This window comes from Equus quagga, chromosome 7 (assembly GCF_021613505.1).
Source record: "Equus quagga isolate Etosha38 chromosome 7, UCLA_HA_Equagga_1.0, whole genome shotgun sequence".
Taxonomy (NCBI): Eukaryota; Metazoa; Chordata; class Mammalia; order Perissodactyla; family Equidae; genus Equus; species Equus quagga.
The window spans coordinates 128903176-128915533 of NC_060273.1; the positions used below are offsets into that span (position 1 = coordinate 128903176).

At 37.4% G+C, this 12358-nt stretch overlaps 1 protein-coding gene across 5 annotated transcripts in view; it reads left to right on the forward strand.

Moving 5' to 3' along the window:
* AP3B1 (adaptor related protein complex 3 subunit beta 1) overlaps positions 1-12358 on the forward strand; it is a 227628-nt gene that overhangs the window by 113028 nt on the left and 102242 nt on the right. For all 5 annotated transcript variants that reach the window (XM_046666494.1, XM_046666495.1, XM_046666496.1 and 2 more), the window contains exon 15: positions 8975-9151. In XM_046666494.1, the coding sequence (XP_046522450.1) occupies positions 8975-9151 (177 nt within the window). The remainder of the gene's footprint in view (positions 1-8974; positions 9152-12358) is intronic.

A 12358-nucleotide genomic window follows, 5' to 3' on the forward strand; every position in this document is an offset into this window, starting at 1 on the left:
TTTTCTGAAAAGAATTTTATTTCCTTACCTCAGACTCACTCCTCAACCCATCACAGTCCGATTTGGCTCCCTCCCACTCCACTAATTCTCCCTTTTCCAAGGTCCCTAACTCCTTCTTAAATTCAGTGAATAATTTGCTGTTCATCTTTCCTGATCTTTCTTAGCATTTGACTTCACTGACCACTTCTTCTCTTTTGAAACATTCTCTCTCCATGGCTGCTCTCTGGTTTTTCTTCAAACTCTTCTCCACTGTGTTTGCCTGTTACCATGCCTATCCCTTGAATATTAGTTCAAGTTTGACAACTAATGTGCTGTAACTGGTAGGGTTGTAGTTTAGGGGGAGTGTATTACTTCCTTCTTTGAAGATGGGTAATCTGTACTCTGAGTCTGTTCTGAGGATCACATTTGTGTAGTTAAAGGTAATGGATGGCAAGGTTTTGGAGCCTACCAGTCAGGACCAATTTCTAATATCTCTGCTGGCAAAATTTTCTTTCCCTCAGAGTGTTATTAAAGCTTACAGGCCAATTAGACACTTATCTTAAAGCTAAGGATAAAGCTAAGACTCACAGGAGTCACTTAACGTCTGAGCTTTCACCACGTCTCTCACCAGAGAGTTCCTTTGTCTTATTTCTACTCTTATTGTTAATTAGTAAAGTCAGAACTGCTCATAAAGTTCGTGTGTTAGAGATGTAGGGGTTAAGAGAGTGGATTTGAAAACAGATGAGTCAGGTTCAAGTTTAGTCTCTACCTTTTTACCAGCTTTGTGAACTTAAGCAAGTTACTTCTCTATGCTCCTGTTTTCTCGTCTGTAAAAAGGGAACAGTAACACTAATAACCTCACAGATCTGTGTGAGGAGTAAATGAGTCCGTGTGTGTGAAACACTTAGAACAGCACTTAGTGTAAACTGTTAGTATGATCGTGGCTATATTTAATGTTTTTGAGGGAAACAAACTTGATGATAAGGTTTAAATTTAGTAAGTGTTCTTGTGGTCCCTTTTATATTTTACTTATTTATTTAACATAACTCCTGTAGTGCTAATCATATGCCAGGCACTATTCTAAGCACCTTAAAAATACAAATAATTAATTTTAGTAACAACTCTGCAAAGCAGGTACTATTAGTATTCACATTTTACATAAGAGAATACTGAGGCACAAAGCAGTTAAGTAACTTGCCTTAGGTCGCATAGCTAGTAGGTCTGCTTTCCTAACCAGTATACCATGCTATATCTCTCTTCCATTTCTAGTCTCTTTTTTGTATTCAGTTCACTTGCCTGCTCACTGACCTGGCTAGGATTTTATTATTGTTGTTTCCCTTTGCTTCCCCAAAATCTTTGACACATTGGGCATTAGATTGACATGGTCCATGTTTGCCCAAATGTGGAACAGATGTTTGATGTTGTTTGTCAGTGATGTATTAATGGGAGATGAGAAGGTGAACCTTCCTCAAGTCCTGAGATGGACATCCAGCATCTCTGTGTACCAAGCATCAAATTTCAGTAGTATCTGTAGTCATTGTAACAACCACAAATACTCCTACACATGTTTAGATACCTACTAGGGAAGTGGTGTGTTCGCCAGTAAGAACCAGTTTTCTATCCAGTAACTAATAAACCAAAGCAGGGAACTCTAGATAGGGGAAGACCGTGAATAGAGATACGGACATGAGGATATGTGCGTATTTACAGACATAATTGAATGTGTAGGGATAGACTAGGAATGTCTTCAAAAACTGCTCAGTGTGAACTGTTGGAAAAGAAGGGCATAATATGAGGGAACTTCTAATAATCTGGAGCAATCTTAGAAAACCTAGAGGTAGGATGGGATTGGGGCAGAATCACAGTGTTTGGAAGACCTTGTGGGAGGAAGAGAGTGAAGGGAGGTGAAATTATTTTAATGTTCTTGTCTTGTGTTTAAAAAAGTAGGTAAAAATAGATTATCTTGGGGTGAAAACAGTGGGTTTTGGTGGGGGAAATAGTTAATATCTTGTTTCTAGGTAATAGTGGAGAAATGTGTGTCTGATTATGAGAAGGAAATAGGAATGATGAATTCTGTATTCCCAAATGTCTTGTGCAGAATTTAGTTAAAACTTGTGTTAGTAAACTTGTTCTGGTTTTTTTAGAAAGGGAGAGATGGTTACAAGAAGTGTTAGGGCTTTTTGGTGAATGTGCTGCTTATACACAAAACTTATGACAGTGTATGAGATCCATATCAGGCAAACCTCAGACTTTCTTGGAAGAAAAATTTGTTGTATTTGACTGTATCCCAGTCTGGGGCTAGTGGACATTTTTGATTGCATCAACTTTCTAAATGACAGTTGTTGGAATATTAGCCAAGTGGATTCTTATAGATCTATATAGCAAAGTTTGTTTTTTGTTTTTTTGTGTTTTTGTTTTTGTCAGAAGATAACCATTAGTGGAATACAAAAGTGTGGTGGGAATTCCAAATTCACAAAGGGAAAAAAGGGAATAGAAATGTAAAATAAGTAATAAATTTAAAAAAATAATAAAGTAGGATAGAAGAGTAAAAATCAAATATATCCTACCCTAAATATGAATAGACTAAATTCTCTCATTAAAAGACAGACTTTCAGGGCCTGGCCTGGTGGCGCAGCAGTTAAGTTTGCACGTTCCTCTTTGGTGGCCTGGGGGTTCACCGGTTCAGATCCTGGGTGTGGACCTACACGCTGCTTATCAAGCCATGCTGTGGTAGGTAGGTGTCCCACATATAAAAGATGGGCATGGGTGTTAGCTCAGGGCCAGTCTTCCTCAGCAAAAAAGAGGAGGATTGGTGGCAGATGTTAGCTGAGGGCTAATCTTCCTAAAAAAAAAAAGGACTTTCAAATTAGAGTGAAAAACAAAAGCTAGCTACAGGCCTTTCATAATTAAAACACCTTAATCAAAATGAAAAAGCTTGAAAATAAGAAGGTAAGGAAAGAGATATTAAGTGAATGTGACAGGGAAAGTGAGATTTAAAGTTAATTTAAAAGCATTTAACAAGATAAAAGGGAACATTATAAAATTAAAAAAAGATCAGGTTAGAGGGGCACCCTGTGGACAGAGCGGTTAAGTTTGTGCATTCCCGGGGTTTGCCAGTTCCCATCCTGGGCGTGGACCTACACACTGCTCATCAAGCCATGCTGTGGTGGCGTCCCACAGAGAAGAACTAGAAGGACCTGCAACTAGGATAGACAACTATGTACTGGGGCTTTGGGGAGGAAAAAAAAGAGGAAGACTGGCAACAGATGTTAGCTCAGGGCCAATCCTACAAAAAAAAAAAAGATCAGTTTACAAAGAAACTAAGAAGCATAAACCCAAATGCATTAAGCATAATGCCAACCAAATAAATCTGCAAAGGAAAAATCTATTGGAGCTGCAAGGAGAAACTGATAAAATGCATTTTGGTGGGTGACTTTACTGTGCTTCTCTCATATTAGATACACCTCGTAGATTTTAAGTAGGATGTAGAACTAAGTAAGGACATAGAGAAATGAAATAATAGAGTAAATACTCTACTTAGTAAATATAATGAAAACTTTATATTTCTGGAACAGATAATACCCACTTTTGTGTGCCTATCCATAGAACATTTACAAAAAATCAAGAATATACTTGGATATAAAGAAAAAACGATTTTATGTTTTTTAACCTTAAATAATAAAATTTAGAATTAAATAATTTAAAAGGATAGGAGACCAATTGTGAAATAAGAAATACACGTTTAGATCAAAGAAAAAGTTTAAAGAAAAAAATGTAAGCTTTTCATAAAACATAGAAAAAGAAAATGGTTTATTATTCTAAAATGTATGGGTCATGGCTCAAGCTATAATTGCCACCATTTTTAAAGTAGAGACCAGGAATAAAAGAGTTTGAAATTTGTCCTAAGAAATTTGAAGAAGAACAATGAAACAAACTATAAAAACCTAAGAGAGATGAAAGTTGACTTTGTAAAACAGAATGCCAAAAAAAAAGATAGTTGAAATTGATACATACATCTTAAATCTGGTCCTTTGGAAAGACAATCTTGATTCTGATGAGCTAAAGAGAGAAAACAAAAGTAGACAAATTGGGAATGTGATATAGGAGAAATTAAAATGATTACAAGAAAACTATGTGCAATTCTATAGCACAAATTTGACCTTTGGGAACCTGCAAAGGTAACAATGAGCTGTTACTGTTTACTTACATCTGAGGGAGCTGAGGTGCTTCAGGCAGGGCAAGGAAGAAAGAAGCAAGACAGCTTGTGATGCAGAACTGGGAAAATGGTCAGGGAGTGGAGGCATGAACTGCTCCAGAAGAAGGTGGTGAGGGAGGAGTGTAGCCAAAAACAGCTTCAAACAGCAACGAGGAGTGATTGAATCCGCAGAATCTCTGCTCCAAACAGTCGAGAGAGCTATTCTCATAAGAACCGTAGCCACGTGGAAAAGAAAGCAGGGCTTTCTTAATCTGACCAAGCATGTGCTGACTCTAAATGTGGGCAAGGGATTCTAAAATGGGAGGCTTAGCCTGAGACCTCAAATGAGACCTCTTTCTTCCTGAATCTCTACCCGTTTCAACCTAAATCCAGGGGTGGTATCTTAAATCACTCTGATTTTAGCAAGAGCCGATCTGACCCGTGTCAGAGGACAAGAGGACAAAATTGAGCATGTTTTCCCTTAGTACCTAAGCCACTTTATCAGGGCAGAATCCTCGGCTCAAATACACTCCAGGAGGAGAGGCAACAAAAGTGATGGCCAGACTTCTTCCCGCTCTGGCCAACTTATCCATAAAACAAGAGGCGAAAGGAGGTAGGAAAATGCCCCACATGCAGGCATGCGGAAATAGGCAAGAGGATCCTGCCTGGAAAGGCTGGCCCTTGGGGAAGCTGCAGGAGACCGTGAGGGAGCCATTGCACAGTGTGGCAGAAGAACCTGGCAAAGGAGTAATCTTTCATTTGATTAATGAGTAAATGAGGCCCATTGAGGTAAAGTTATTGTCTCCATGATATACATGATCAGTCAGGGACCAGAACCAGTCTTATTGCCTTGCTGGCTGGTATTTTTCCCGGTGTTATGGTGCACTCATTTCTCTTTGCCCAGTGGCTATGCTGAACTCTGGGTTCAGACCTGGAGTTCCAGTCCTGGTCCACCACTAAGAGGCTGTGAGGTGTTGGGCAAGTTTCTGAACCTGTTTGTGTCCCAGTTTCCTCATATATCAAGTAGGGATAATGGTTTCTAGGGCTTTTGTGATAATTGACTGAGAAAATGGGTAAACTACTGAAAAACAGTGCCAGCCACATGCTAAGAGCTCAATAGATGTTAGCTATATATTTTTTTTTAAAAAGAGAACATAGATTTTTATTGTTTTCAAGACTTTGATGCCATTTGTTATTTAGTAAGTAGTGTAGTTGAAAATATGAAAACTAAAATTTAAATTCATTCTACTTGTTAAATTCATTCAAATTGAATAGACCTTGATAATGCAGTCAACTTGTATGTTCTGATTGTGAATATTTTATCCTTTGGAGTATCCTTCATTTGTAGTAAATACTGCTTTTGGAGCAAAGTTCTTCCAGAATAAAATGCTTACTACTTGAGGATTGTTCTTGTCGGCATTTTACATAATGTCTAATGGGATATATGAGAATTTCATATTATAAAGAACAATTGAAAGATGTTCTTCTGTAAAGACCACTGAGTAATACTGAAATAGCACTTTATGTGCTCCTTGCCTGGGTGCCACGCTGATCGCCTGCCATGTGCCCTGCTGCCCCAGCTTCATTCAGACTTCAGTTTTAATGCATACTGAGTTCAGATACAGAATATTGGATCTGATTTGCTCTTTGCATGCAGTTTGTTTAGATGTCTGCTGATTTTGCCTTTGACAAATTTAAATAAATAAAATTGATGTTTTTGTAGGATTTACTTTACACTCTTGTGCAGTGGGCTGGTGTTAAAACACAATAGCTTTTAAATTGAACTGCTTACAGAGTGATCTGTAAAATCTTTCTAGATGTCTTTCTATAACTGCTGTGGTCAGCTAGGAATCATTTGTTTTTGCAGGCAAGTTAATGGGTTAAAATGGCAGTGGAAACTGCCTTCTGGGTAGAAGGTTTAAAAAGTGCACTTAACCACTCACTCAGGGCACTTAGAATAAAGAATCAGGCAAAGTCATTTACAATCCAGATTATCTTTGAAAATAGTGAAAAGCAGAGGTTCATAATGAAAGTATTATATCATATGCCCACATGTGTATTATTAGGTTGGCTTGTTCTATTGTTCACTGTTCCTATTTATTCTGTAGTTGAAAAGACCATGGAGCACAAAAAGTGACTAATTTTCTTACTTGCTCTTTTTTCAGTTGCTTCAAATCTTTGAAAGTAGTGGCCGTGGATGCATAGTATCAGTGATATACAAATGAGAGTTCTATAATTTAATTGGGAGAGAAAGGGTGGGCTAGAATCTGAAGATCTTATGATACATATTCCAGCCAAATGCATGAAAACATTAGGTTTGTCAGTTTCCTAAGCTTTTTAATAAAGTACCATCACCAAAAGTTTGGTATAAATATATTTAGATTGATACTATTTCTTGTTATGGAGAGGTTTTCTAAGTTTTTTAAATATTTTACTTGGAAATTTTATTACCTCAGTTCTAGAACTTCTGAATGTTATCCAACACACCCACCACCTTGAGATTTTCACTGTGAGCATTAGAATGTATTGATTTTTAATCTTTTTCAAAGAGTTATATTTTAAACATATGCGTTATGAATGTTTAGAGTGTTTAAATACTGTTATTTTAAACTCTTTGGGTATATTAATGAATAGGAACTTAAACTTTTTGGGATTGTCTTTTTAATTGCAAAAAAGAATTATAAGTGTGTTACTGGAAGAAAATTACTTAAAGTGAGGTAATATATTGTAGTATGTCATAGAATTCTAATTTTTATACTAGCAATATATAATAAAGTATTTAAGAAAAATAAATCTAGCATAACTGGAATCTGAAGTTGCCCATATATTCTTATTTAGAGGTATCTTTCGTTACGGCAGGCAACTTGAATTGCTTCATACTGGAAAATTTAATGTACCACTCAATTATTGTGCTTTAGCCCAATTTAAAATAATAGATTGGGAGTAAGGTCTTAATGCACTGTAACCTTTGGAACATTAGGTATAACCTCTTTCTTTCCAGAAATCAGTATATAGTAAGGATATCAAGGTTTTTCTGTTTGTTTTTTTGAGGAAGATTAGCCCTGAGCTAACTACTGCCAGTCCTCCTCTTTTTTGCTGAGGAAGCCTGGCCCTGAGCTAACATCTGTGCCCACCTTCCTCTACTTTGTATGTGGGAAGCCTACCACAGCATGGTGTGCCAAGTGGTGCCATGTCCACACCCGGGATTTGAACCGGTGAACCCCGGGCCCAAGAGGCGGGAATGTGCGAACTTAACCGCTGCGCCACCGGGCCAGCTCCAGGATATCAGTTTTAGCATACTGCATGAATAGATGTGTAATAGCGTTTAGTACTAATTGCATAAGTATACTGATTTCTTCTCTCTTACTAAACTCATTGTAATATTAATTTAAAGATGATGCTGTTATCATGATATTTGAAAATATATACTTTAATTTTAAAGCTTTTTTGATGACCTGATTCTGGTGAAAGCTCCAACTTAGGAGTATCTTAATAATTTTATATTATTTCATAAAATGGGTGTTTTGAAGGAATTTGAGATGGTGGGTTTTGTGATAAACTTTTAGCTGTGCAAAAGTCCTATTGTCACTTTCTTCTTTAACAGTGATACTATGTACAGCTGTGAAACTATAATGAAAATATTAGGACTTTATTTGAGGAATTGGAAAAGAATTTCATAAAAAGAATATTGTCTCTTCTTGTGGTGCTACCTCTTAATGATAGTCATTGGCTTTTTCATTTATTATGAAAAGAAAATTTTCTATACTAGGTGAAAATGTCCACAGACGCTAATTTACATACCTCTTCAAATTCCTTTTGGAATAGGGGAGGATACAGATAAACCAATAGTAATACAGCTAATTTGCATACTCTAAAATGTTGGTGTTAATGGTGTTGATGGAAGGTTTCCAATTTGTAGCAAAGCAGTTATTTTTAAGAAACAAATTATATTGAAATGTACTTTTTAAAAAAAGTATATAATGACAAATGCAGTATTGGACAGATCTAACTTATCTTTATTTCTTTTGTTGATGGCCAAATAATAGACTAAGATGCATGATGTTAATAAGCAAGTCCTGATGGTCTTGTCAGTTTTATATGTTTCCAACACTGTAGATGCAAATACATAGAGGACAGTTTTGATTTGGAATCATAACCTTGAATGAATCTATTCCTTTTTCTTTATTATCCATGGATTCTCAAAACGTGGTTTACAGACCACCTGTCTCAGGAATCAACTGTGATGCTTCCTATAGCCTGGATTCCTGGGCCCCACCACAGAGCTACTGTCTTGGAGCTGATACCAAAACCCTACAGTTTTAATAAGAACCCTAGATGATTTTTATGGACATCGAGGTTTGTGAACCAGTGCCCTAGAGCAGGGCTCGGCAAACTTCTGTAAATTGCTTGATAGTAAATATTTTCAGCCTTGTGGTCTTTGTTGTAACTACTCATCTCTGCTGTTACAGCGTAAAAGCAGCAGGAGTAATTAATACACAAACAAATGTGTGTGGCCAGCCAGATTTGGCCCGCAGATTTCAGATCTCTGATCTACCTTTGCAGATCTACCTTTATGAAGCTGTTCTAAGGTATTATCTCTGAAGTCAGTTTTGATGAGATTTTTTGTGTGTTTATTTTTTGATAACTGAAGAAAATCTGTAAATATAAGAGGACTTCCTGGATATACATTAAATGAATTAATAGATGTAAAACCTTTATAAATTTAAAGGCTTTTCTGTGTTAATATTAAGAAGAGTGTGATTGTCTTATTGGTAACTATGTAATCTGCTTTTAATATAGGTTCCTGTGGCTAGAGCAAGTATTCTTTGGCTAATTGGAGAGAACTGTGAACGAGTTCCTAAAATTGCCCCTGATGTTTTGAGGAAGATGGCTAAAAGCTTCACTAGTGAAGATGACCTGGTCAAACTGCAGATTTTAAATCTGGGAGCAAAGTTGTATTTAACCAACTCCAAACAGGTAAGAGACTAATCTTCAGTCTACCTCTGTGATCTCTGCTTTCCTCTTTGCTCTGGTCAAGCAGCTGTGGCCTCTTCATGCATTAGGGGTGCAAGGAGATGCCATTCTAGTCTGGCAGGGGAGAAAAACAGATAAAAAATGAAATAGTATATGTTAAGTGCTGTAATAGAAGTACTGAGATATAGTGGAACTCCGGAGGAAAGAATTATTGAAAGTCTGAAGTAGAAGAAGGTGAGAGATCAGAGAAAGTTTCATAAAGGATAAGACTCTTGACTAAGGGCTTGGAAGGAGTGGAATGCTATATAGAATAAGGAAAGAGGAGAGCAGACGGTCAGTCATGAAACAGCTCGGTGCCTTCAAGAAATTGAAAGCTGAGTCTGCAAAGGTAGGCAAGGCCAGGACCTGGAGTGGCAGGTGCTATGGACCTTGTTCTCCAGGTGAAGGGAAACAGTTAAATATTTTTTAGCAGTGGTGTAATTTACCAGATTGCAGTTTAGAATATTCGTTTTTTAAGTCAGTTGACTCTTCGAGGAACCGTTGGTAAGAGGAATCACCTCTGTGTGTGAGGTATGTAGAATCACCTCCATGTATAAAATATGGGCTTGCCCATCCTTCTTCCTGGATCTGAATTGCTCTTCTCCACGAGTGGAGCACTCACCCTGATCAGTGAGACTGGCGAAGCTTCTTGCTCATTTGCAGCCGGGCCTCTTAGTAGGCTTTGTGGTCTGTGTCCTGTGTCTGTCTCTCTAATTTTTCCTTTCTCTCTGACGCTCACTTTGCCTCTGTGGATGTTTTTTCTCTGTTTCCCTCTCTCTGTCTCTGTTTTTGTCTCCCTCCTCCCCAAAATTCTCTCTGCCTAGTATCTTTCTAACATCCTTCACCCCTCCTCTCTCTCTGTCTGTCTCTCACACACACACCACCACCAGAGTCTGATGTGGGTGTCTGTCATTCTCTCTTTCCTCTCCCATCAGTGTTCTTCTCTCTCTTTTTGTGTTTACTGTATGTCTCTCTCTGTGTCTTTCTTTCTGCCTTCTCTGCCTACCCATAGGACACTCATTCTCTAGTGAGCTGATATTGGCCATTCACAATCTTCAGGCTGACTCCTCAGATTCACTTCTGTATGGTTGGGGATTGTCTTCATCCCTAATTGTGACATGAGTTGTATTGTTGTAACTTTTGCTGATTGGTGTACAAAATGTACCAAATAATTGTGAATATCTTGAGCGTATTTCTATATTTAGATTTTATCTTTACATTTTAAGTCAGTCTTTGAACGGAATCAGTTAATCATTTTCAAGTGTCATAGATTTCTTAACGTGATGAGTTATTTTGTAAAAACTCAGTGAAAGAAAGGGAACCTGTGTGCTGTTGAGTTTATTTTTTGATAAAAACTGTTATAGCCTCACACTCCCTGTGTTCACTAAATCCATGTGTTATTACGGAAGTCAGTATAACACCTAGAATATTATGATTGTTATGACTTCCTGTCTGGTTTGGCCACTGTAACTCTATCTTATAGATTATTAAAAAGAAAAGTAATGCAAAATTAATGTTAATCAAGACTGAAAGAGTTACGTCTTACAAAGCTAAGTGAAGGCTCTACTTTGGCCCTCCTCTTTGTAGCTGTCAGTACCCAGTAATGGAGTGTTGTACTCTGTTCAGAAATTGTAGAATGTAGTCCATGTCTTTTTATCTGGTGTATTTGAAGACAACATAGTTTGCGTGTAGATATTTTTTTCTTGAATGGTAGCATTAATTGAAGTTTTGGAACTCAGCTTCTGAAGTATTCTATTTTACATTTTAGAATGATATTTCTAGATAACCACAATAGACTCTGCCATCAGCTGGTGAAAACAGTGATATTTAGAAAATATACCAAATTTTCACATATATTTTTACTAACTAGTTTTTAAATGATTAAATATAAAAACAGATAAATGAAGGTGTCCTGTTGAGCTGTGCTCTGTTCTCCAGTTTCTCATTTCTCAAGAAAAGGAGTTTGAGAGAATTGATAAGTGAAGATTAGCATGAAAGAATGATTTCTAGGGGCTGGCCTGGTGACATGATAGTTAAGGTCATGTTCTCTGTTTCAGCGCCCCAGGGTTCGCTGGTTTGGACCCCGGGTACAGAGCTCCACACCACTTCTCAAGCCATGCTGTGGCAGTGTCCCACACACAAAATAGGGGAAAACTGGCACAGATGTTAACTTAGTGAGAATCTTCCTCAAGTGGGAAGAAAAAAGGAAGATTGGCAACAGATATTAGCTCAGGGACAATCTACCTCACCAAAAAAAAAAAAAAAAAAAAATTTCTAGCACCGTTAACTTGACAGCATTTTTAAGTTGTGTGGTTCGTCCCCATTGGATATGAGACAATGATTCCTTTGAGCTAAATGTAAAAAATTGTCTTCTGTACTTATTTATTTTACCGTCTTTAAAACTAAACTAGGGAGACTAAGCCAGTGTTCAGGGACTGGTTTGCCATGAAGTCCTGATTTTTTTTGTAGGTCTGACTTCCCTGTGGTCTAGACACTTCAGTGAGCATTTCCAGAATGTTTATTGATTATTTAGTTATAGAAAATGTCTGTGTTGATTTTTATAAGATTTAGCACATTGTGTTCATTTGTATGCTTGAGGAATAATTGAATAATAAACTTCTTTAATACCTTAAAATGTTTTTACCTGGTATAAAAAAGAGTGAAAAACTTCATCAACAGTCTGTTTTGGTACGGTCAAGTTTGCTCCTACTGGACTGACTCTCCCATAGAGAACAACTATAAACTCTGGAAAAATACAATAAATAACTACCTGAATTCTCAGAAGAGTAAAGAAAACCAGGAATTGACAGTTGGAAGACGGGAGGGGCACAGAATAAATTTCCCCACTTTTCTGGCTTTTATCCTGATGACAGGCTACAATTTGCACTATGCATGGAGGCTAAAACTCCAAAAGCAAACCCAAAGTCCTTCTGGCCTGAGAAAATAGAGAACGTAGTTCAAGAAAACCACAGATATTGGAAAGTTAGGAAGAATTCTAGAAATGAGAGAACCAGAGTGGAGGAGCCTCAAAATCTGTGAAGAACTCTGCCCAAGTCTCTGGCTGACCCCTGACCCAGACATGCACATAATGGATTCAGAGCAGCACAGCTAAGAATAATGGAGCTGAACTCAAATTTGAGCGCCAAAGAGACAGAGTTTGCACTTTGATCC